The sequence below is a fragment of the Marmota flaviventris genome, chromosome 14, assembly GCF_047511675.1.
Source record: "Marmota flaviventris isolate mMarFla1 chromosome 14, mMarFla1.hap1, whole genome shotgun sequence".
Lineage (NCBI taxonomy): Eukaryota > Metazoa > Chordata > Mammalia > Rodentia > Sciuridae > Marmota > Marmota flaviventris.
Genome location: NC_092511.1, coordinates 6,735,979 through 6,762,240, shown reverse-complemented (window position 1 = coordinate 6,762,240; position 26,262 = coordinate 6,735,979). Strand labels below are relative to the sequence as shown.

The 26,262-nt window shown below is 55.3% G+C and overlaps 1 protein-coding gene across 3 annotated transcripts in view; it reads right to left on the bottom strand.

Moving 5' to 3' along the window:
- Positions 1 to 455: 455 nt before the first annotated feature.
- Positions 456 to 26,262, bottom strand: part of Hpcal1 (hippocalcin like 1) — an 88,900-nt gene continuing 63,093 nt past the window's right edge. Inside the window, exons 2-5 of one of the 3 annotated variants that reach the window (XM_027937750.2) lie at positions 19,635 to 19,722; positions 4,332 to 4,730; positions 3,299 to 3,404; positions 456 to 641 (exon numbers count right to left, since the gene is read on the bottom strand). In XM_027937750.2, the coding sequence (XP_027793551.1) occupies positions 544 to 641; positions 3,299 to 3,404; positions 4,332 to 4,709 (582 nt within the window). In that variant the 5' untranslated portion in view covers positions 4,710 to 4,730; positions 19,635 to 19,722 and the 3' untranslated portion in view covers positions 456 to 543. Of the gene's footprint in view, positions 642 to 3,298; positions 3,405 to 4,331; positions 4,731 to 19,042; positions 19,123 to 19,634; positions 19,723 to 26,262 lie in introns of those variants that run through there. The other 2 variants (XM_027937749.2, XM_071601332.1) reach the window with 2 other exon arrangements.

The following is a 26,262-nucleotide window of genomic DNA, read 5'->3' as shown; positions in this document are numbered from 1 at the left end:
ACACGGTACATGTCACTTCACCATACACATAATTTATATATTAAAGAAAGGAGACCACAATATATATACGTGCAAGCGGCTTTGGTCAGAGAAAATGAACAAGGGACGTGGAGCCATGCACGGGAAGGGCTTGCCTGTCTGCTCTCCATTGGTCTTTGTCCCCACCTATCCCACAAAGTCACCTGGGATCATGATAAGTCAGCTGGCCTCAGCACGGTCCTGGGAAGTCCTGCCTATCCGGGGTGTCAGCCTCTGGGCTCTCTGCAGGAAGGCATGAGGCGCCCAGAGCTGAGAACACTTGAACCCTCCGTGGAATCACATCCCTGGGAGTTGCCTGGGAAGGGCCCGGCTGGGCGGGAGGGGAGGGATGTCGCACTGGTCAGGCAGAGGAGGGAGGTGCAGCCGGCTGGCCGGGCAGGTGTGGCGCGTTGCCTGGCTCCGGTCGGGACGTCAGGACTGGCTGTGGAGGCATCCACTTTTGCAAGCAAAGCTGAAAACGGCAAGACAAGCCTGTGTTTCTCTGCAACTGTCCAGTGACCGTCCCTAGAACTGACTAGCACTGCTGGGGTCACACTGCAGCAACCGCACGATGGAAGGGTCGCTCTTGGCACCTTTGATGAATTCTTCCAGGGACAGTTTGCCTGTGGGACAGAGACAGGAGAAACTGGATCAGCCTCGTCCCTGCACTTCCAAAGGGGCTGGAGTAACACTTGGGTCAGGGAGACCTCCCATGACCAAAGTCTTGAGACTTCTGGAGACTGGACAAGGCCCCGTCTCCACTCACTGCTAGGGCATTTCTGGGAAAAAATGAAAAGCCAAAACCTTTTGCTCTCACTGCTCCTTGCAAAGCATCTGGTGACCACAAGTTCACACCCGGAGGGCAGCGAGCCTGGTAGATGGGGGTGGCTCACTGATTCCAAATCACCCCACGCTTCACTTATTAAAAAATACGGGCCTTGGCCAGGCAGGACATGACCTTTGTCCCCAACCCATAGATAATCAAGGGCCATGAAGGCCATGTTGGCTGGGTGCTCCTGAGGCAGCCCTGAGAATCCACTGCTGGGGGTGGGCTCCGCCTGTCAGCCACGCTGCCCACCGGCAGCCCCACGGTCCCATGACCATCCCCAATGAGCCTGCCTGCACCATGCCCTCTCCTGTTCTGCTACTCCACCAGCAAGGTCTGTCCATTCAGATTTGGCCACTGGGGGAAGGAGATAGGGCTCTGGAGGACAGCGGAAGGACCCCAGCTTGCATGGTCTCTGTGCTTAGGGGTCTGTGGTTGTGCAGAGGGACCATGAACACACTCCGTCAGGCAGCGGCACAGGTGACAGCTGTTAGCAGCCCAGGCCAAGCACATGGTGGAAGTGCCCTGGGGCTCTTGGCTCTGTGCCAGTGGCCTGCCCAGACCGTTTCATGTTTCAGGGTCTCCTCTTCAATTTGGGATGATGGCAAACCATCCCAAGGACTCACAAGAGGGTGCATTTGAGAGGCCAGCCCAGCACTGGGCCTGGGGGACTCAGGGGCCACTGTTATGCAGCCAGTGACAGGGACCTTCCTCCTACCCATTGCTGAGCAGACACTCTGGCTTCTCCCAGGCATGATTTTCATGACCGGTGGCATGCGGCAGGTGCATCTCCTCAGCCACATGTGAAAACCTCGGGCGGTGGGGACAACCAGCCTCTCCCTGTACCCAGGCCTCCCAGCCAGGGGGTGAGGAATGACTGGGTCAGCCCAGCTTGGCCTCAGAGGGAGGGCCCTGAGCCTACCCAGAAGCCTCGGAGGGCCTGCAGAGATGCTGGGGTATCCCTGAAGGTTCCAGTCCTCCTCCTGCAGAGAGCAGGGTGGGTTAGGGTTGGGGGTGGGGTCGTGAGCACAATTTGTCCCCCAAGTGCAGCCCAAACAAGTCAGCAGGAGACAGTGATGACCCCAGCCCGGGGGTAAGCCATCAGCCCAGGCCGGAGGTCCTGAGAGCTATCAGCTTCTGGGTGGCTGGGGAAGTGGGGCAAATTGTGGGTACCGCCTGTTCCTGAGCAGACGGCTATGAAGCCCAAGGGATGGGGGCAGTGTCCTGAGGGCCCTTGCTGCAACCCAGCCTCTCTGGTATCCCCTCCGTCCTCAAACTCCAGGGACCAAGGGGCTGGCTGCTGGGCTCACGGGGGTGGGGGGGGGGAGGCACTCTGTCAGCGGGGTGGCGGGTGGTACCCACCTTCCAAGTTCACAGACAAGCTGGGAGGGACACTCGCTGTGACTCAGGAACCACGGCCATGATTTGTGAAGTGGCCAACCCCACACTCAGAGCTTTCTACATTATTCCACAGAAGCCTGGCAACCACGTGAGACTGGGTCATCATCCCCATTTTACAGAGGAGTAAACCAAGTCTCAGGAAAGCCAAGCCTCAGCACAGGTCTGTAGGAATGTGAACTCTGCCTCTTGTGCCATGGAGTGGAGAACACAGTTCAGATCAGCCCAGAGGCAATGCTAGCGTCTTATTTTATGTGTAAATGTGTTTTGAAAGCTGTTCCCTTGCTGTCTGGAATCTGTTTGCTGCCCATAGTTACACAGAAGCTTCTTCTCCCCGCTGGGCTCAGTGCCTAACTCACCTGCTCAGCGCACTTAAGACTCTACAAAGCACTTTCTGGTGCATTAACTTATTTTTAATCTCAGCACAACCCAGGGTGCATTTTCTTTTCTTAATGTAGCTTCTTTGTGTTCCAAGAGCAAATCAGACCTGGCTCTGGGGCCCTGCTTGGCAAAGCCGGCACACGGGCAGAACAGACCTGTCTCACGGCTGGCTCATCCTTGCTGCAGTCCTTCTAGAACCTCAGAGCTGATGCAGAGGAGAAAATGGGTGCACCCTTGCGGTCAGTGTGGCCACTCTCCCTCCTCCTGAGACTGGCCTTCCTGCAGCAGTAGGACCCCTGAGTCCCAAGTGCAGTGGCGTAGGTAGACAAGGCCACCATGTGCACCCTGACAGAGCTCCCCGAGGGCCCCCAGGGTGACGGCAAGCCAGGCTGGCCAGCTTCCAGGATGCCTGCCGTCCTTTCCCAAGCACACCCGTGGGAACAAGTAAGACTGTGGCTCAGAGGGGCCAGAAACGGGCCCAGAGTCATAAAATCAAAGGAGGGAGCCAGCACAAGATGGGCATCCTGACCGAGTCCTGTGTCCCTCAGCACAGCTGTGCCAGGTGGGCAGGAGGCTGGGATGGGCTGCAGGAGGCTGAGAGGCACAGAGGGGAGGGAAGTGTCAACACCCTGTGACCCCATAACGTCACGTGAACACAGGTCCCCGCCTGCCTACCGTCATTGTTGGTGTCCATCTGCCGGAAGATCTTGTCCGTCCGCTTCTCCGGAGTGGACTCATCTTCCGGCATCTTCATCACAGAGGACACCATCTTATAGATGGCCTGGAGGAAGCACACAGGGGATGCTCAGGGGACATTTCTGGGCATTTGGGGCAAGATGACAGCTTCCCACAGCCCCCAGCCAGCCAGGGGCAGAGAGAGTGGGTGCTCCCCGGCAGCTAGACCTTCTCTAATGAGAAGGTCCCTGCTGCTCGGTTCACCTTGGACAGATCTCACGGACAGGATGTGGAGAAATGAGCCAGGCCCGTTTCAGCGAAGTTCAAGAGCACACAGAATACCTCACTGTGACGGGGGAAGGAGGGGAGGCATCTCGGGTGGAGGGTCAGGGTTGGGACAGTGCCAGGAAGGTGCTTGTGGGACCTACTGGGGGCTGGGAATGCTGAGTGGGGTGGCGGTCACATGTCTGCAGGATCTGAATCTGTGACTCAACCAAGTGCAGACAGAAAATATTGATAAGAAAATTGCACCCGTGCAGATCTGCTGTCCTTGTTCCCTGAGCAATCCAGTGTGACTTACACTGTATTAGGAATGGTAAGTCACCTAGGCACGGAGGAACCGTGTAGGTCACACGCAGATTCTACACCATTTTATCTACTATTGTGCCATTTTGGTATCTGTGGGTGTCCTGGAACTAACCCCCCACAGACACCAAGGGATGAATGTAATTCTGAGCTCTGTTACCTCTTTAAGAAATCACCTCTCTGAATCTTAGAACTTGTGAAATGTCAAAAATGACCTACTCCATAGGGTTCTGAAGGTGAAAACTGATCCCAGTGTGCGCTGGGGCCCGGTGCTTACAGCAGGAGATTAATAAACTGGGCTTTTCCCACTGCTCTTTGTAAGGACCTGTCCAGTCCGTGACAGCTGATCACTTTCAATGGGCCCCAGATAGTGACCTGCCAGAATGACGGGTCGTGTGGCGAACACAGAGCAGGCGGTCCCCAGCCCTGGGCGCCCCGCGGCCGGTACCTGCACGATCTCCAGCATCTCGCTGCGGCTGATGTAGCCGTTGCCGTCCAGGTCGTACATGCTGAAGGCCCACTTGAGCTTCTGCTCCAGCTTGCCCCGCGAGGTGACGCTCAGCGCGATGATGAACTCCCGGAAGTCGATGGTGCCGTCGCCGTTGGTGTCGAAGGTGCGGAAGACGTGCTCCGCAAACTTGGAGGCATCGCCGTAGGGGAAGAAGTTGGCGTAGATCTTCTTGAACTCGTCCACGGTCAGGTGGCCGGTGGGGCAGTCCTTGAGGAAGCCCTTGTACCACTCCTGCAGCTCGTGGTCCGTGAACTCCGTGTTCTCGCGCAGGTCCTGCAGCACCTCGGGCCGCAGCTTGCTGTTCTGCTTGCCCATGGCGGCCGGCGGCGACGACACCTGCAGGACACAGGGGGGCTACGGTCACCGGGGCCCCAGACTGGCTCCCCGCATCCCACCCAGCTGGCTGAGAACGTCCCCTCTGCATCCATGCCATGGGCCGGAGGGACCCAAGCAGGACCTTCATTCTGCAAGCACCAGGTCCCAGCACACCCCAGATCACAAGGTGCTCTACGGTCCTGAGCCCCGTGGAGAATGCAGAGCACTCCAGTGAGGTCCGGGATGGACCCCACTCACAGGCCGAGACAGAGGGCAGCCTTGGGAATGTGGAAAGGTGAGGGAAAACCAATGGAATGGAGCATGTCCAACGCCCCAGGGTGCTGTACACGTCATGAGATTAAAATAATTCCTCACTCTTGTCATCCGCCATCAGTTCAGGGCAAAGTGGCCACGTTGGCCCATGCCTGACCCTTTGAGCTTCGGCTCCAGCTTGGGTTTCTCTTTGGGGTACTATGATTATGTTTTTATCCTTAGAACAGGTATCTGGAAACCTTGAGGAGCTCCCCCCTTCTTCTCTTGCCTTTGAGAAACGGCCCTGGTGGGAGAGGTTCTAGAATTGACATTAAGCAGGAAATGCTGTTCTGAGTGGTAATAGCAAAAAACGAGGCAATCATGGGACGTGGGACCGCACTGCACTTAAAAGCACAGCCCGTGGGCAGCTCTGCACGAGGCCTGGGTGATGTTTCCACGAGACGCTGATGTAGCTTCCGCTTCACCACCCCATTTTATTTTCTGACTTCACATTAACACGTGTACACGGCTCAACAATTTTTGAAGCACACAGAAGAATGGGAGGGGAGAAAACGACTTCCCCCCGAGTCTCCGAGGAAGCCACTCTGAACTACTTGTCCATTTACGAACTCTAAGCAGGAGGCACTGTGTCCCCGTATGGAAGATAAGAAACTCACTTCGCCCACATGGCCACCACTTCCTCCTCCTTCCGTGCCTCCTCCCCAGGTTTTATTAGTTTTACGTCGACCTGTTTTTGCTTTCGTCTTTATGACTTTAAGTGCTAAGCTTGACGTTCCTTTACTAGCCTCTCGTAGGACAGTTTGACGTTATCTTTCAAAACCACACGCACGCACTGTGACCCAGCTCCTGAAACCTCTCTACACACACTCCCACCTGGGCAGGCAACAGTGGCCGAGCTGCTGCCTACACCGCTGTGTGTAATGACCAGCAGCCCAGATGCCCCGTCACATCCTGACAAGAAACACTCTCCAAGACGGATCTTTAAGTGTGAAGTGTCGGTGCACCATGACATGAGAGCTTGCTGCCATTTGTGAATAAGAAATACTTGTGCTTGTGTATTCATGTCTCTGGAAGGACGGACTGGGAATGATGACCTTGGCCAGGGAATGAAAGTGGGCTTGATGGACAGGGGCCTCGTGAGTCTTTTGCTGTAAGCCTTCTTGCAATTTTAAAATGTTGAACTCTGTGCCCATATTTTTTATTCAAAGAACAGAGATACAAAAACAAGAGCCAAGCGGCTGGACACAGAGCTCTTGGCTCTCCCTTGGGAGGATGAGCTGCCGATTCCTTCCTCCTCCTTCCCCATCTAGCTTTTGTCCCTCTTCTTCATCAAGGTTTGCAAACTCTCCATTCTGCTTCTCCTTCGGGTTGATCCTAAACTGTGAAGTCAGCCTCTCTGCATAACCTGATTCTCAGTTTCCTGGTGATGCTGAGTGTAGTTTGGTGGGGCAGCCTGGGCCCTGGGAAGTGGTGGCCAGCCAGGTCCAGCTCTGAACACGCAGCCCAGGAGCCAACCTCCCCAGCTGCAGTGAGTCTGCCCTAAAACCAGGATACATGTGGCGCCTAATCCACAGAGTTGAGGAGTCACATTAAGCCTATGATGAATGTATAGATGGGGACGCTTTCCCCACTGGCCCCACTGCCCAGTTCTCTGACCTACCCTGGTCCTGGGTAATACCACCGGTTACCCTGTTACTTTGTGCTCTGAAGGCTCAAAAGCGATTGGTGTTTAGCATGGATAATTCACCCCGGGAGCTTAGTTTATTGACAAGATAAGCAACATGGCTAAAGCCACACTGGGAGCATGAGAGACCGGTCTGGGCCTGGGACAGGCTGGTCCATAAACCCCAAAGCTGGCAGAGCAGGACGAGCTGTCTCAAGAGTACTGTCCAGGGAGCTCCAATAATGAGGACGGGCAAGTGGCTGTCCATGGGGACAGGACTGGAGGAGTGCTGGGGCGTGCTGAGCTGAGCAAGGGCGACCCTCACAGGGGATGCCCAGGAGGCCGTGCTCTGGACCCAGGATGTGTGTGAGCGGCGGGTGGGGGCTGGGCTGCTGCCAAGTCAAGGTGCAGGAGAGAGAGGGTCCGGGCCCCAGGCCTTCACTCCTGACCTCCCGTTGCTGCGGTTTCTGCGTAAGGTTTCCCCTAAGGCTTGTGGGTGAGGCAACCGGAACACTCAGAGGCAAAATGATCGGCTTATGGAGCCACAGCCCGATCAGTGGGTTCACCACTCGGCTGGACGAGCAGTCTGAAAGGACTGCTGCTGTACCGGGCGGTTGGGTCGGCGGTGGGATGCGGCTGGAGAAAGCAGGTCACTGGGCAGGCACCTGGAGGTCGTATTTTGTCCCTGGCACCTTGTTCTCTCTCTCCCTCTTTCTCTCCCCCTCTCCCCGCCACGCCCTTCCTCATGATGCTCTGCCCACCTCAGGCCCAGAGCAACGGAGTCTGCTGGCCATGAACCGAATCTCTGAAACCATGAGCCCCAAGTAAACTTTTCCTTCTCAGAACTGTTTGGGTTAGGCACCTTGGCGACAGCGATGAAACGCAGACTGACACATCCACCCTGAGAGGCGACCATCGGAAGCATCATCCCCGGACAGGGGGCCTACCTGCCGGAAACTTCACTTACTAGTCCCCCGTACCAACAAGCAAACAGATCCCAGGAGAGCCCTGAAGGTTCTCAGAGGAGAGGCCAGGACCTGGGCCCTGCTCTGCCTGGCTGAGGGCTGCAGCGGGGAGGATGGCCCAGGGGAGAGAAATGCAGTAATGGCCACGTGGCCATCACCACGTCTCAGTCCCCTGCTGGGCACCCCTGCACTTCCCGTTTCAGAACAGGCCCTTGTGTGACGCCCTTGGAGTCCAGGGTCCACTCGCCTAACTGAAAACCAAATCTCTGCTTGGACTAAGGCCTGATTTGCCTCAGAACCTGTCTGTGATTTATGTTCCTACAGATGCCACTGAAGTGACAAATTCGTAGCTCCCCCTGTGCCTGAAGTCAGGAAGGCTCCAGGGCTGGCCCGGCCCTAAGCTAAAGGCAACTGGTAGGGCGCTTCGTCTGCTGGGGAAACCGCCTGCATGCCCAGGTCCTTCCATGTGTGTCCCGGAGGCTGACTGTGACTCCAGGACTCTGCCTCCTGCCCCCACCTTCTTTCTCTTGGCGTCCAGCTGGCCTAGCGCTGAGCAGGTGTGGTTGGGGGCATCCCTGCAGTTTCCGAACACAAACACCTGCCTTCAGGTTTCATTCCCTTGGGGCTAGGGAGCTCTCGACAAAGTCGGCACTCCAGTAGAGCCTGGGTGACCCTCCTTGGGATGCAGAGAGGGCTCAAGTGCCAGAGAGGACAGCGAGAGGGAGACTGCCTGGGGACCTTCAAACTGGGCCCCAGGAGCCCCGGAGGCCTTCCCAAGGCTCGGGGTGGGGGCTATGGGGTCCATGGAATAGGGAGAGGGGAGAAGGCCTCTGGGCCTGTGGACCCATCTCTGACCAGAGCAGGGTGCTTAGGTCTGCTTCTGCCTCTGATCTCATGCACAGACAGGGTTCTGCTGGCGACAAGACATCTGAGACACAGACCCCCATCGCAAGGCCTGGAGCAGCGCTGGACAGTGGAAGACTGCAGGTCTCTGGATGATGGACTGTTTTTACCCCATTTTTTGAAACTCCCCCCAACAACAAGGAGGAAAAGAAACAAAACGAAGGCCATGCTGATGACCTTGACCATGTCCACGAGGAGACGCCTAGAACCCCAAGCACCAACAGGCACCAGTGGAGAGTGGGCAGGGAGAGGGCAAAGGCCAAGCAGAGCCAAGGGCGCCGACCCTGGGTGCCTGCAGGGAGGGGTAAGAGTGGGTAAAGGAGGAGCCCCGGCCAGTTAGGGGCTGCTTCCAGAAGGCCCAGACTGGAGGGCCTCAGTGCCTCAGGGAACACGGGGTTGTAGCTGGAAAGCACAGTTGGACTTAATCACATCCGAAAATACCACAGGTTGAAAACGCATCGAAGACTCCTAACCCACCGACATCATGGCTTGGCACAGGCACTGGGAGGTCTCAGTGGTTCCCCTCGCTGTCACAGGGTACCTGGGAGCTGTGGCTACCGCCACTGCCCTGCACCCTGGAAGAGGATCGCACTGCAATACTAACCCCGGAAAAGATCAAAGTTTAACATTTGAAGTCTGGTGGTTTCTGCTGAATGAAATATATATGAACAAAAAAAATCTGTGTTAAGTCAGGACCACGTGCACGTGTGAAACAGCCTGAGCCCAGACGGCCTGCTCCTCTTACTCCTTTTCCTCCTGCCCAGCTGCTAGACTACATTTCCCAGCCTCCCTTGCAGTCAGGTGCTCATGTGACCGTGGCTGGCCAATGGAATGTGTGCAGTGATTGATGCCCACCACTTCTGTCTGACCCTTGACTTCCAGTGCAGCCCTTCTTTCCACACTTTCCTGCTGTGGGTGGGATGCAAGGTTCCACGGAAGGACTTGAAGGCTCCACAGGGTGCAGACCCCACAGCCTTTCTCAGCCAGGCCACCTCCTCTGAGGTACAGCTCCCCAAAACGACTGGAGTACCATCTCCTCAGTCCTCCTTCGGAGGATGCATGACTACCATGTCTTGGTGCATGAGTGCGGAGTCGCCCTCTGCTAATCACAGGTGTCTCAGGGACGAGGGAGGGCACAGAGCGGCACCCTCCCCCTCCTGGTCACGCCTACTGTCATCAGGAACCACGCCTCTGCAGTGTTCCGTGCTGTCACAGCCCTGACCAGTATGGAGTCCCCACACTCAGCTTAGCAGAGGGACTTTTCCTCCAGCTCCAAAAGGAGGAATAGTTTTTGGAGAGACTCAGGACAGGGGAACAGACTGAAGAGCCAACAGAAAAGGGGTGAGTCAAGGCAAAGCTCCAACAGAGAGCCCAGCAAGCAGAGGAGGGCCAGCCGGGACCAGCCCCCAACAAGGGCCGGGAGGGAGCCCCCACAGAAACTCACTATGTGGTCAGGGGCTGGTGCTCAGCACTCTCCAGTTAGCTGGGCTCTGGGAGTGCCGAGTCTGGGGCTGAGGCCAGTGCAGGGCCTGCTCTCTGGATCCCCAGGCTGCTATGGCACAAGTGCAGACAGGATGGACCCTAGAAAGTGACATGAAGTGGGCTTCCTGGGAGGCCCTGTTCAGTTCTGGGCAGGGCAGGGGGACTAGGTGGTTTGCCTAGGAAGATGGCAACGGGAATCAAAACTGAGGGACAAAGGCTCAGTGCCCACAGACCACATCCGGGAAAGACACCGCAGAGACTCCAGGACGGAGAAGCGGGGTCTGCTTTGCTCAGCTGGGGGCGGCCACATGGTCTCCACTGCAGGGTGAAGGGTCAAGGTTCTGTGAGGTCTTGCTTGTCTGCAGCCGGCCGCTGTGGGCCCAGGGGCATCTGAGGTGGGAGCGGGCCTCCTCGTATCCTGTGTTCCCAGGGTTCTTTCTCTGCCAAGATCCTGAGCAGCGAGGGAGACCCCAGCTGCTCTCAGCTGGTGTCCACCGCTGCTCCCTCCCTGGTAAACTTGCTGTCGGGACAGCTTCACAAGATGGCCTTGCCACTATAACTTTTATGAAGCCATTAAACGGAGCCTGTGAATGTCAAATAAAGCTGACGGCTACCCATGCCCTCAGTCCCTCACCGGGATAGCTCGTGTGTGCTCAACAAAGGCCCACATGAAATATTTAACACAAAGGACCTCATTTTAGCTCTCCCAGAGGCTCTCGGGCAAGGAACAGGGGATGCAGAGCACACTCCAAGCAGTGGTGACCCCTCCGTTATTGAAACTCCCCCCAACAACAAGGAGGAAAAGAAACAAAACGAAGGCCATGCTGATGACCTTGACCATGTCCACGAGGAGACGCCTAGAACCCCAAGCACCAATAGGCACCAGTGGAGAGTGGGCAGGGAGAGGGCAAAGGCCAAGCAGAGCCAAGAGCTAGGCTCCTTGACGCTTGGCTGTCTGGGAAATGGCGGACAAAAAGCAGACAGAGAGCTACTGCTCACACTTCCCAGCAGAAATGCCACCTGGCTCTGGTCATTAGGCAGACCCAGGCGTGGCTCATCAGAATCTCTTGCTTTCACGTCCAAGGAGGATGGCGTGGTAAGAAATGGCGGTACCAGGGGAGAGCAGCCTATGTGAGGGCACAGCCTTCTCCTGCTTGGCTTAAAACCCTTTATGTTCAAACAGGACTCGAATCAGACAGGCCACAGCCTTCTAAGAGCACCAGAGACGGCGTCTGATTTCTGGTAATGGAACTTGGAGGAGGGAGTTAATGTAGCACTTACACCCATCTCTCTAGGTCTCAGTTACTCTGTTATTGTTCTTAATGTGCTAAATTGTAAAGAAAAAAAAAAAGAGTCAACATGTAGCTGGGGAGCCCTATGAAAATATGTAACCTGAAGCCGGTACTGCTGACAAATGAAAGCCTCTTTAAATGGCGTGGTTCTACCAGCGCCACAGTGAGGCCCCTGGGACCCGAGGCTCCAAAGGCCCATTAGCCACAGCTCAGCAGCGGCCCAAGGCGCCGGTGGCATTTCATCCCATTGCTCAAAAGTACTCCCATCACTCAGGGCTCCAAAGCTTGCTGCCAGACGGAGACACTTGGAGGGAAGATGAGGGAGGAGGTGGGGACCCCAGGTCCTGGTGAAGGGCCAAGGCTCAGGAAGAGGCTGGAGCAGTTTTGCAGTGAATCTGAACTTGAAGGGATTCTGAGGGCTGGTTTGAGAGGGGAGCCTGTTCTGTCTGGGTGGAAACGAAGGCGGGAGGCAGAAAACAGCTGCAGCTCCAGCTCCTTTGCCCCATGACCCCTGGACAAAAATTCCTCTTGGGGCTGAGCCACGGTCCTGGGGCTGACTGCAGTTTTCAAAACAACTCCGCTCTCTGTCCTTTCTTCAAATAAGCAGGTGAGAATCAAACCACCTGCAGTGTTGGCTTCCTACACAGTTCCCCAGGAGGGGACAGTCCTGTTCTGGGGGGTGTGCCTTTGCTAGGGATGAGGTGCAGGTGCAGGCGCAGGTGCAGCAGGCAGACACTAGAGGGCGGAGTTGGGCAGGCTCCCCAGGACTCTGGCCCCTCCACTCATCAGCATGGGTACCTCATCTCTCCATCTACACTCTAGGGCTGCTTTGTCCAGTACAGTAACCACCAGTCACAGGCGGCTATGGAGCACTTAAACTGTGGCCAACCCAAACTGCCCTCAACCTGAAATACATACTGGGTCAAGCCTTTAATATGTTAAAAAATGCATTTAAAAAAAATTTAATTTCTAGGGTGTCGGACTGGAGGTCTGTTCTCCTAGCTGTGTCCATCTCCACCTCCCAGGGGTGGGGAGTCTTCCTGCCACTCTCCAGCGATCATTGAGCCTCATCACAGAGCCTTCTGTGAGGGGCTCTGAGCTGGCCCAGCAGGGAGGGGGGCAGGTTAGTGGAGACCACGCTCAAACTCTGGGAAGAATCAGGAGAGGGACAGGAAGTGCCCACAAGGGCAATGCTTCCCTTGCGGAGCCTGCTAACCTGTCAGGAAAGGAGACTCAGTGGTAAAGGCCCACGAGTATCCACCACACACAAGTCCTCTGCTCCTACAGACCAGGCCAGAAGTGGGCTGCGATGCCCTGGGCAGGGCCAGGCCAGAGGGAGCCGGGTGGGAAGCCAAGTGCAGAGTCCCAGGCAGAGCCTTGCTTTGAAGGTGAGTAGGGGCTTCTGGTGGCAGAGCCCAGGAACCCCAGCCTGGAGGGCGATGGAGCCTCTGATCTGCCCTCGCTCCATCTCAGTTACCTCCTGGTGCCTGGTCGGAGCTCTTCCTGTGCCTGTTTTGCCCCCTCACCCTGGCACGCCCACCAGACAGGTGATATTCCTAAAGAGACGTCCTCGGGCCCAGGGTTTGGGTGCCATGTGGAGCCAGTCTGTGCCTCTGTGTGTAGTCCATCGTGATGTGACGGGGTGAGGTCTGCACTGGAGTTCTCCAGGGGGTCAGACACAGGGAAGGGAGGCAGGAAGAGCTGGGGGTCCTGCAGCCCATGACTGTGTGGTCACAAGGATAGGGGCCAGCCCCACGCACACGGGCCTGACGGAGAAGAATGCCCAGCATGAAGAATGCCCAGCCTGATCGGGGGGAGATGGGCCCCGGGAGAGCAAGGGAGACACTGGAAGGCAGAGCTTGTCCTGTCTCGCCTGCCCCCACCTCGTGGCCACACTGCTGGTCCCTGCCTGAGGCCCCCGCCCTGGCTCAGCTGGGCTCCCTGTGTGTGATTAGGCATGCGGACCTGGGACACGCTGGAGCGACCCCTGGGGGCTGGGAATGACTCACATGCCCAACCATGGCTGGGTGGGAAGATCAGCACGTCAGAGTTAAATCTTGATTCCACTGCCATGCTCCGGGCCAGGATTGAGCAATGAATGGCCCTTCCCCAGAGGACAAAGAGCGCAACTGCCCCTCCAGGGCTGGTTCTGCTTGTCCAATGACTCAGCCCATCTGGCCAGTGGCCACCACCCAACACACCCAGAGGACACATGTGGCCCTGCAGGGGTGTTGAGCTGGGCTCTGGCGTCAGGCAGGGCTGTGCCTGGGTCTCAATGCTCCAGACCACAACTCAGTGTGCACCTCTGCAAAATGGGCTTGCAGTCAGGGCTGGCTGTGTAGGAGGGGTGCCGGCCGGCAGGTCCACAGGGGATGTCCCATCCACACTCCACGGCCAGCCAGGGTCTCCTTTCCTTGTCTGGTTGGTTGTATGCTCCCAGCTCTCTCTCAACTTCTCTGGGCTCCATTTTCTTGACTGCAAAAGGGGAACGAGGGTCCCTACCTGTTGATTGACAGTGCAGCTTAAGGACACAGGGACCGGAGCTGTAAAAGGCTCTGACAGGCTGAAAGCACCAGACACATGGAGGCAGCATCACAGCTTTGATGAAGAAAGAATCGCCAGGCGCAGGCGATGAGCTTAATCACAGCACCGCGACGCAGAGCCAGGCGGAGCTGCGGCCGCGGGCTGGGCTCGCTGGAGCTCGTGGCGCTTCCTGGCAGACTGGTGGCTTTGCTTGGCACCACACAGCGGCATCCAAAACCAGGTCCTCAAGGCCTGGGCGGGAGAGAGCTGGGGTCACAGCAGTCCAGCTGGGGCGGGTCAGTGGAATTCCAACTCCTGGGCCTCAGAGAGAGCAGAGGACAAAGCCCAGAAGAAACAGTCGTGGGCCGCGGGCTGCGCCTGGCAAAGTGGCCCCAGCAGGATGAGGTCTCCTCTTCCCTGGCAGGATGTGTCCTGGGGGACCCGGGGCTGCCGCCTGGTTTGGAGCCCTTTTTAACGGGAACCTGGAGGGCGGGGGCCATTCCACACTTGCCCAGAGAACCCCCAGGATCCTGAGGACGGAGGGGAAGTCAGACCTGTTGGTGGACAGGCTGCGGGTGGGCCGGGATGTGCGCACACCTCACCTCCCTGCCACAGACACCTTCACACCACCCGTCACATACACGCCCACATCCCTGTGCCATACGTGCAGCCCACACACCTGAGTGGCGTGTGGTCCCGCCATTCCCTGTCCAAAGGCCTCAGCCCTGACTCTGCGGGAGAGAGGCCCAGCCAGGGGAGGGCTGCTGAGGAGCGAGGGGGGGTCCTCACACAGCAGGGCGGCTGCAGGACTCCACTCCTACGGGCTCCTCCGTAGAGTAACAGGGGCCAGGCTGCCCGTCCGTCCCCCACTGCCCTTTAGGCACTAGGTTGGCACAGCTGAGGACCAAGCACGGGGCCTGGTGGAAGAAGGGCATGCGCCAGCCGGGGCGGGGGAGGGCGGTACCCGAGCTCAGGTGGGCTGCAGTGAGGAAGGGTGGCCAGGCGCTCCAGGAGGAATCCTAGTGTCTTAGAGGCCAGAGCGTGAAAAGGAGAGGGCGGGACAGCATGCAGTGGCTGAGAGGGACAGGCCGGGGCAGGCCACAGCTGCAGAGGGGCAAGGCCGGCTGCAGGACAGGGTCCCGGGGCAGGAGCTGCCCCAGCATCCAGGCTTCAGGCACAGGCCCTTGGGGACACCCCCACCAGCAAGTCCCTTGTTCCTGCGACACAGGTCTGGCCTGTTACTATGGGCAGCTTCGTGGGCAATGAACAGACTCAGAATGAGACTAACATTAAGGAGGATGGAACAATATAGAACAATGTAGAATAGTCTAGATCCACCAGTGTCAAGGGAGGAGGAGCAGCCGGGCAAACGGAGGAAGACACCTTTCAACTCCAGGAATTCAGGCTAGCTACTTGAAGAGCAGCTCCGATTTATACAGATCAAGTTAAAACCCAAATTAATAAAAGCAAGGGCTGGGTGACGGGCGTTGACGAGGAACAGACAGAACTCCGCTGTCCTGCTCAGCTTCAGAATGGGCTCGGGGCCTGGCTGGCGGGATCGATCACATGCCCTGACACTTTCTTTCCTCCTCTGTCAAATGTGGGTTTGAAGCGCAATGTCCCTGAAGTACAGCCCAGCTCCAAAACACGGCTTTGAGTCTGTCCCCAGCGGAGCCTTCTAGAGGACCTGAGGCCTGTGCCAACATCACTGTGTCCTTGCTCCAGGGTCTTGGTTGGCAGCCACTGCCCAGCTCTTTTCCCAGGCGATGGCAGAAAGCTGAATGTCTGCCTGGTCCCTGGTTGAGTGATGACTAAATTCTCAAATGATGGGCCCCAGAGGAACTCATTCCAAATTTCAAATTCACGTGCCCCTGATGAATGAGGCTTGGTGGCAGCCTCCCACGTCTGTGAGAAACAATGTCACTAAGTTGAGGCCTAAGTGGAGTCTTTAAGACACGCGTGGCCCCTGGAGGGTTTGGGTGCTCTGACAGATGGCTCTGTCCTCAGGACAGAGTGTCCCCTGTGATGTGCTGCCCACTGCTGAGCTCGTGAAGTGGGGGCGTCTCCTTGGTGTCTGCTTACGGCTCTCACCCACCGGGCCAAAAACTTTTCTTTTTTTTTTTTTTTTTTAATTTGGAAGAAAGCCTCCAGGGGATCATCTCATGTGCATTTGACTCATGTCTATCGTCTTTGGGAAGAAATAAAAACAGTAAGTTATTTCACTAAAATGGCATCAGCCCAGGGAAACATTAGGCGCAAGAATGGGGACATGCCAGCTGCCCCTTGGTGGCCCCAGTGGCCACGGTCTTAAGTTTCATTAGAGAATGTGTTTACAGTCAGGAGTGGGGACAGTTCAGAAAAGCTGCCCTTTGCCACTTTTATTCTTTAAATCACACCACCAGAAGCCACAGAGTCTTCAGAGGTGTTGGGCGACATAGATCTACGTACAGAAAGTGTCAATGAACGTGCTTTAACTGAACACCCACACTGTGAAACGCAGAGCTGTTTGGGGATATACACAGACATACAAGGTGCCTTTAAAGTGTTGACTCTCTGGAGGGGAAAGTGAGGCCCAAGTCTCCTCTCTCCTCATGCCCCAATTCATCGCCTCCTTTGCCGGGCACTGTCTGGGTACCGGGTGGCGGGAGGGGGACGGGGAGGCAGCCATTCCAAGATGAACCCACAGACTCACGAGCCCCGGTCTCTCCCTGACTATTTTTCCCCAAGGACAAGGAGCCAGGTTCCATTTACCCAGGGCGCAGCCAGAAATAGTCCCACAACCACTTAGCACAAGTTCTGAAACAAAGGAAGTGCACAGTGATTGTTTGATGGGAGGAAGGAAGGAAGTCAGGGAGGGAGAGAGGGAGAAAGCCCCCGGCTGCCGGGGCACTCCTTCCAGAAACCTCCAACCCGAAGATCTGCCCCCCCCCACATGTGGTTCTGTGGCCCAAAGGCTCTCCAGCCCCTGAGCACCGTCCAGTCCCTCTGAGAGACCACCTTCCTCGCCCCGCCCACACCTCCGACTTCTCCAGCTGACTCTTGTCAAAGGGCCAGTTTCTTGGAGCCCCTCTGAGGCCCCAGAGATGAACAGGGCAAATATCTGTTAAGTATCTCTTGTGTTCTCTGGTCATCTCCAGGTTAAAAATTTGCACATGAGGTCCGATGAGTCCAAGACTATTCATGGGGTCAAGTAGAGAGGAAAATGTGGCACCTGGGCTGTCCCAGGAACCCTGGGCCGTGTGCCCAGGGCAGGCTGGATTCCTCTAGAAGGGAAGGAAGGACTGGTGTGGACCCCACCTGGAGAGGCGGGGAAGAGGGAGGGGAAGCGCACGGTGGGCTCCCGCCAGCTTGCAGGCCTGATCCAGGCGCCCACGTGTCTGGAGAGCATGGTGGCCTATGGTTTGTTCCTCTGAGCCTCCTGCTCGGCACCCCCACCCCAGCACTGACGCAGCCTGCCTGTGTCACCCACCCTTCCTTCTCTCTGCCCTTCTCCTCCTACCCAGGCTCATGGGGGATCTGCTGTGGCACCTCACACAGAAGCTGACATGGAGCAGGTGCCTGGGAGCAGCGGACGGGCAGTAATCCCCATGCCAGTGCCTGGGGTCCTGCAGAGGAGCCAGGATGCCAGCTCCCACCTCCACTGACCACAGGAGTAAAAACGCCTGCAGCAGGGTGTGCGTGCCCATTGCCCACAGCGCCTGTCTGGCGGGGCTGGTCGCTGGACGAGGGTGGAGGATGCCCACAGGAAGTGATACTGCACAGTCACCCTAAAAATAAGACTCCACTTTCAACAGAGGAAGGATTTTCCCCACCCTGGTGCCCTGCCCCGTGACCACAGTGTCCAGGCAGGAGGCTGTTTGAGAGCCAGGGTGGGCGGCTGTCCAGGATGCTGCCTGGGACCTGTGGCCTGGTCAGCACTGTGAGGGCCACAGCCTGGCGCTAGAGGAGGTGAGCCTGGGTCAAGCTCTCCTGCAGACCCGAGCCTGCAGCCCCTGCCAGCCTAACCTGAAGAAGAGCCGCTGCCCGACCACCTCTCTAGACGCCACAGCAATCTTCTGAGGCTCTGAGCAGAGCTGCCTGCTTGGAGGACCAGGTGCGTCCACCGTGGGGTGCTGGCAGCACCGAGAGGCCACCTGGGCTGTTTTCCACACTGTGCCGAGAGCTGTGCTCCCACCCGCCTGACCCCTCTTCTTGCCCCCTCCTTCCTGATCCTCTTGCCGCTCCTCCACTCCCCAGGCAGTGCTTTGCCAGGGGCCCTGGGCGCAGCTGCGGCTCAAGGAGAAACGTGCTGCTCCGAGCCTCCCCAGGTCCTTGTTGGGTCATTTCCCTGTGAGGCCTCCCCTAAGAACTCTACCCAAAATGGGAGTCCCAGCAGCACCCTTGATGCCTGTTTCCAACTCTACTGTGCATTGAGTCAGGTGTCACCGTCCCCTGCTTGACACAAAGTCCCTAGGGCAGGCTTCATTGTGGTTTCTCTACCAGTGGAAGCCCAGAGCCTGCGGGCTTGCCTGGCACACAGTATGTGCTCAATAAACACATCCCGAGTGAATGCTGTGTGGCTGTGGGGAGACGGGGCCCCAGGCCTGGGCACACAGGTGCAGACAGAGAAAACCCTACCTCCCACTGAGCATCACCTGACCGCTGACTCCACAGCGAGGGATGTTTGGCTAGGGATGTTCGTGTCAGGAAGCACATCAGACCCCCGGCACTTCTCTCTTGTGGGTGGGGGTTACCGAGCACTGACTGTGTGTGGCACTGAGGTGCCCTCAGGATGGGCAGGGACCCCACAGGCCTTTGCTCTCTGCACCTGCTCCAGCTTCCTGATGCCAGTCTCCATTCTCAGCAGAACCCCACTAGGCCCCTGTGCACTATGCTGACGCTTGGGGGGCATGTATACAGGTGGCATCCAGTACTGCACACGCAGGCATGGTCCCTCCCATTGCTCAGCTCTGATGGAAGGACTCAAAGGAGGAAAACAGCATCTTCCACATGCAGGTGGGGGTGGGGGTGAGGACCAGTGACCCGCCCACTGCCCTGACTCCAAGGCAAAGTCCCCGGCAGGGTGTCTCCTCCTGACCAGTGACAGCGTCCACAGGGTGTGCAGGAGACTCGGGGAGAACGGAAGGTGGAGACATCCCTTCCTAGGAAGACCAAGCAGAAGCACTCCACCCACAGGAAGGCGGGCATGGCGCTCCCTGTGCCCTGGAAACCCGGACCCAGCAGCATGGGTACCTGGCAGGAAAGCAACCCCACCCAGGGCTGCAGGGGCCTGATGGGACTGGCCACCTGGGGACGGCGCCTGCCTCGGAGATGCCAGCCCGGGCTGGGTGGGACTCCTGGACACCTCTGCGGTGGAGGCTGCAACTGTGACAGGTTTCAGGTCCACATTTTAGCCCCCAGCTGAGTGCCGTGCAGGGTGCCCTGTGGGTCGGGAAGGCGGGAATCACTAAGTCACCAGCCCCCTGGGTGCTCCAGACTGCGGTGGGCTGAGAGGAAAACGGAGGACCAAAGAAATACTGAAAGACAGATGCCCCTTTCCCCTCGGGCAAATCCCTAACTCTCCCTGGACGGAAGCACCGGGATCAAGTGATCTGCCCAGAAAGACCAGCCCCGAGATGGATCTTCCCGGCCTCATCCCTGGGCCTGTTCCTGGCCTGCGCCTGGGGTGCTGGGCAGCCTGGCCCCCACTGCTCGTCTTTCTTGGTCTTCATGCTGAGCTGGGTGAAGTCCCTGCATGTGGGCAGGACCCACAGATGGCAGGAGTCCCCCTGCCACCCTTGGCCCTACCCAGCCCCAGGGCAGTGAGGCTACAGGAGTCACTTACCTGAGGCCAAGTGGAGGCTGAGAGGAGCAGGGGTCAGAACCTCGAGGGGCAGGATGCGTGGGCTTGCCCGGGCTGCTAGACCATGCCCCTGGAAGAGAGAAGCCAGGGTCAGGCGGGAGGCAGGCGCACCCGGCCCCCAGCCCACCACCTCTCCCTCCAGTTGGTTCTGCACACCTGCGACAGGGACCATGGCTCTGTGAGCCCCACACGGACAGAAGCCAGTGGGGAGACGCTGGCCGCCCCTCAGCTGGCGCGGGCGCTCGGCCTCCGTTCCGACCCGCTGCCCCAGCTGGGTCTGTGTATCTCGTGCACATGGTACGCATTTTTAACAGACTTCATTTTTAGGGCAGTTGTAGGTTCATGGCAAACTGAGGAAGGTGCAGAGATACCCCACGTACCCTGTCCCCTCACACACACAGCCTCTGCGGCTCTCGACATCTCACACCAGAGTGGGACATTTGTTATAGCAGAGGGACATCATTGTCACCCAAGTCTGTGGCCTACAGCAGGGTTCACTCTGGGTGCTGCACATTCTGTGGGTTTTCAGGGTAAACACTGACTTGTATCCACCACAAGTGTCACCCAGGCCAGTGACCCGGCCCTGAATGTCCCCGGTGCCCTGCCTCGTCCTGTGTAAGCTCACGGTGCCTTCAAGCCATGGGCTCCCTGAACCCTGCTTTGACACTTGGGGAATCGAGGCCCAAGTGGGCCGGGGACTGGGAGCCCCCTGAAGACACAGCAGTGGGGCAGAGGCAGAGTGCACCAGGTGCTGTGCCTGTCACCACTTTGTCGCCTACCTCCCACCACACAGGCAGGGTTGTCCTCACCCTTCCCAGTGAGGAGGAAGCGACTCTGGGGCAGCCCTGTCACACTGCGCTAAGTGGAGGGGGGAATGCCTCAACACAAGTCTCCCACCCCAAGCCCCACTCTCAGCTGCTCTTGTGAATTAAACTCCATCTAAGAGGCGCAGCTATCACCACTCCCAGGGCGGGGTGGGGCTCTCCAATTCCCAGGCTGGCGCAGGCGAACACAGTCCCCAGGCTCTCAGTGGACACTCTGCCTGCCGCATCACACCATTAATGCCAAGTGGCCTTGCTGGGCTGCATTCCCTCAGCTGTCCAGGTACAAAGATTCCACGTCACCCACTTTTAGGGACAGCCCTGGGTGACAATAAGCTCAGTGCTGGCTGACCTCAGGCAGCCACTTCTAATCCTCAGAGTTGCTTTCTATCCAGCCTCCCTGTCCCTCAGAAGGGACCGTTGGCTTCAGGGGAAGCTCTGGGGTGGGAGGTGCAAGGGGAAATTCTAGTTCCACATGGGCCTCTGCTGCCGAGTGACCTTGGGCGTGCCCGTGACCTCTGCCATGGTCAGTATCCCCATCTAGGACCAGGCAGGTGGGCTGGACCTTAGAGGGGGGGCCAGGGCCAGCTCCAACCCCAGGCTTGCTAGCAGGAGGGTCTTGTTTCCAGAGGCCTTCGGGGCAGGGCTCCCAGGCTGCCTGGGAACACTCCATTAACTTGAACTGCAAATTTCCTCCTGGCTCTATCGCTGAGCCACAGGGGCTCCCTAGCCACCAGCTTTCCAGTGACAGATAAAGATTACAGTCCTTGCTTGAGACGGCATCAAGGAGCAGAAGTCATTATGCAGAAATAATTATGTCGAGTTATGTCTGGTTGCTCCTGATATCTGTCAAGTGATTGTCTTACACATCGTCAGGCCTCTTCCTTTCTAGAAGAGCGAAATGCAGAGGCTGTGACTCATGCGGCACAACAGAGCACGGCTGTGCGGCTGCAAACTCCTCCTGCATGCTGGGCGCCGGCCTCGCAGGAGCAGGTGCTCTCTTCTGGTGCCCTCTGGCTGAGCACTGGGAGACAGAAGGTGTCAAAGACACAGCCTCTGGGAGCCGCGCCATCAAACTCATCCCAGGGACCTGCGCTGGGCCTCCTTCAAGGCCCTTTCCACACTTCACTTCCTCTGCGGGTGCTTCCTGACACCCAGAGCCCCAGCCCTAGTTCCTGTAGGCCTAAGGCTCCTCCCCTCCTTAGGTTTGGGTTCTCCAGGAAACAATGTAGCCTGTGACCAGGCCCCGCCCACAGGGCACTCCCAGCTCTTGACAGGGGCTAGCCTGGAGCTGAGCTGCAGGAGAGCTGGAGGGAGAGGGGGCAGGGCTCCAGTCCCTGGTTCCTTCTGTGTGATCTTGACCTGTACTTCACTCCCCCACTGCCCTCCCCACATCAGTAATACGCTACCTAGCTCATCAAGTTTTGGTGAAGATTGAGTTAATACACACACACACACACACAAAATGCTTGGCACCTAGGAAACTCAATGACATCAACTATGAAGGGGCTGGGAGAAGTTCAACTATAAAGACACCAACAAGACCTGCAACAAGTGAATAAGCAATCAGAAAACTACCCACAAACAAAGCCCAGGCCCAGAGGGTTTCACTGCTGAATTCTCTATAAACATTTAGTAGCATACCCAGGGCATCAATATGTAAAAAGGATCATACATCATGATCAAGCAGGATTTATCACAGGAATGCAAGGTTGGTTTGCCATCCAAATATATACACTAAGCCAATAAATATAAAAAACAAATGTCACAAACTCATCTCGATAGACGGAGAAAAAGTGTTGACAATATCCAACACCCTTGTATGGTAAAAACACTGAGAAAACTAGCACAGAAGGGAACTTCCTCAATCTGACAACGGGTATAGTTAACATCATGTTTAATGTTGAAATACTGGCTACGTTCTTCCTAAGATTAAGAATTAGACAAGGATGCTTACTTTTGCCACTTCTATTCAAAATTGCACCAAATTTCTAGCCAGAGCAATTAGGAAGAAAAAAAAAAAAGATAATCAGACTGGAAAGGAAGAAATAGAATTATCTCCATGTTCTGATGACATGGTTTTATATATAGCAAATGTTCAGGAATCCACTAAGAAAATTAGAATAATAAACAAGTTCAGCAAAGTTGCTGGATATAAGATAATTATACAAAAAAAAAAATCAATTGAGTTGGGCATGGTGACATGTACCTGTGTTCCCAGCTACTCAAAAGGCTAAGGCTTGAGCACAGGAGTTTGAGGCTAGCCTGGGCAATGTAGCAAGACCCTATATTGTCTTTAAAAAACTGTACTCCCATATCCTTGCATTAAAAAGTGAAATTAAGAAAATTATTCCAAAAGGATTCCATAAAAAAAAAAACACAACTAAATACTTGGGAATAAATTTAACAAAATAAGTGCAAAACTCCTACTCTGGAAACTATAAAACATTGTTAAAAGGAATTAAGGAAGATCTAAATAATAGAAAAACATTCTATGTTTATAAATAGGAAGACTTAATATTGTTAAGTTGTCAATACTTCCCAAACTGATCTATAGATTCAATGCCATTCCCACCATAATCCTAGTTTTACTTTTTTGCAGAAATTGAAAAGTTGATTTTAAAATTCATGGTGGGGGGCAGTGCTGGGGAGTGATATTGGCCAAATTATATTATTACATTGTGTGCATGTACAAATATGTAATAACAAATCCCATCATTATGCACAACTATAATGCACTGATTAAAAAAAAAAGTGGAAAAAAAAAGTCATGTGGAATTGGAAAGAACTGATAATTGCCAAAGCAACTCAGAAAAAGAAGAACCTAGTAGGAGGACTCCTCCTGCGTTCAAAACTTACTATGAGGCAGTAATAATCCAGACAGTGCGGTACAGGCACAAGGACAGGCAAAAAGGAAAATGAAAGAGAACCGGGAGGCCAGAAGTAAACCCACCCATCCAGGGTTAACTGATTTTCAGCAAGGGTCGCAAGACCATCCCGTGGAAAGGAATATTTTTCAACAAATGGTACTGGGACAACTGAACAGTCACCAAGAGTGAAGCCAGACCTTGCCCCACACCATACACAGAAGTTAACTCAAAATGAGTCCTCAGAGATCTAAACGTAAGAGCTAAACTTACAGGACGTGGAAAAGAAAACAGGGTAAGTCTTCATGGTCTTGGGTTTGACAAAGGACTCTTAGGCCGAACACCAGAGCCCAACCACCAAAGAAAGATAGATTAAATTCTCCATCAAAATTAAAAACCTGTGCTTCAAAGGACACCACCAAATTACTGAAAAGAAAATGTATAGAATGGGAGAACATATATAGGTATGTTCCAGGGATTGAATCTAGGGATGCTTAACCATTTAGCCACATCCCCAGCCCTTTTTTATTTTATTTATTTTTAAAATTTTGAGACAGGGTCTAAGTTGCTTAGGGCCTCATTAAAGTTGCTGAGGATGGCCCCCAAACTTACAGTCCTCCTGCCTCAGCCTCTTGAGCTGCTGGGATTACAGGTGTGCCCACCATGGCTGGCACTGGTAGAAAACGTTTGCAGATCACTTACCTATAAAGGACTTTTACCTGGATGACGTGAAGAGCTCTTCCATAAGGCCAGGGATGTAGCTCAGCGATGGTGCCCTGCCTAGCTTGCCCGAAGGCCATGGGTTCAATTCCCGGTACGTGGGTCGGGGTAACTCTTACAACTCAATAAAGAAAGACTAATGCCCAATTAGAAAAGGCAAAAGATTTGATAGAAACTTCTCAAAAGATGTGCAAGGGGACAGTAAGCACATGGAAAGATGCTCAACACCATTAGTGACTAGGAAAACACTGACCAAGAGCACAGTCAGTACCACCTCATGCCCACTAAAACTCCTTGAATTGAAAAGTCTGATCAATGCATGTGTTGGCAAGGATCTGGGAAAACCAGAGCCCTCATACACTACTGGTGGGAATGAGAAATTGTTCATCCATTTGGAAAACAGCTTGGCTAAATATACAGTTATTATATAATCCAGAAATTTTCCACATAGGTGTACTCCCAAGAGAAATGAAACCTCACGTCCACCCAAAAACTCATAAATAGCCAAAAAAGGTGAAAACAGCCCAAATGTCCATCAGTGGATAAATGGCTAAACAAAATTTGGTATAGCCATATAATGGAATATTACTAAGCCACAGAAAGTAGAAAAACACTGATAAATGCTACAACAGAGATGAGCCTTGAATACATCAGGCTAAGTTACGTAACCAGACACAAAAGGGCCAATTCATGATTCCACGTATATAAAATGTCCAGGACAGGAAACTTATAGTGACAGAAAGTAAACTGGTAGGTTTTTAGGGCTGGGGGAAGAGGGGTACAGTTAAAGAGTGTGAGGTTTCTTTTGGGGGTGATGAAAATACTCCAAAATTGATTGTGGTGATGGTTGCAAGTACTTCGAATACATCAAGTCACGACACGACGCTGACTTTACGTCGTGAACATTAGATGGGTAAATTGTAGGTGTGTGATTCACATTTCCATAAAGCTGCTCAAAAGAAGGGATCTATGTCATTGTCCTACCTCTCTCCACCAGAGGAGGAGTGAAGAGCAGAATCACAGGAGCTGGGTTTTCCAGCCCTGTACCCAGGCACATATGGGTCTTGGCAGATGGGAAGGGCAGGTGCCAGCTTAGCTGACCACATCCTGGCCTGGCCCCAAGGAATGAGCCCGCAGCAGACCTACAGAGCTGCCGGAGCACCCCCAGCCCTCGCTCCACCACATGGAGGGGTCCCCGTGGGACAGGTGCAGAGACAAAACCCCCTTTGAGAAGAACAGGGCCGGGTGAGGTTCACTCAGATGCTGGGCCAGCTGTCTGGTAGGGTGCCAGATGCAAGCTTGGCCTCTGGGGTGGTGCAAGAGCCCAGATCTCAGGATACACACCACCTGGAGGAGGCTCCATTGAAGGGACTCCCAGCTCGGTCCCAGAAACAGCCAGGCTGCCACCCCAGGTGCTGCAGGCTGTGGCTCTACGACATTATGGTCCTGGGCTGTCTCTGGGCCAGTTCCTCCTTAGAGGCCAGGCCTAGAGCGCTGCGGTGCCCATCTTCCTGACTGGCCAGCCCTCGGGGAAGGCAGCTAGCAAACTTCCTCTTTCCAGAACCTGACACCACCTTGCACCCGACCCTGAGCTTCCTGTGCCTCCTCGGAGACCTGCGGGAAGCCAGAAATGGCCTCTCCTGCCCGCTCACACTGCAGATGTGTGCTCTAGAGATGACAAATAATTTTAATATCTTCTGAAATCCAACTTAATTAGGGAGCAAAGACCCTAAGGGAGAAAAATATATATATATATATAATGGAGTCTGAAGCCAAAGATGGATGGTTTTTAGATTATGGCTATTTCTGAGGGGACTGTGGTTTTAAAATGACTAATTCTACCATGGCCCCTAGGCAAGAAGCACGGTCGCTCACAGAATACTGTCACACAGACGTTCCGCGTGACCATCTCTCTTTGTAGAGGCATTTTCTTTCATAGCTCAATTCAAGAAATTGAGTTACAGAGGAGGCAAAGTGTCATGTCCCACAGATGCCACTGCGGCTGGTCCCTCTGAGCATGCGGTGAAATCAAGATACCCAGATGAGGCCCCCCGGGCTGCCTGCTTCACAAAAGGGGGAAGCTGGAAAGATGGCCGGTGCAACAGAGATTGAGCCCTGAGCCAGACCTGGCCATGACCAGCATCCTGCACCAGGCCTCCGGCCGGGCACTAACCCACCAAGGGTCCACGTTCCAGAGAGTGT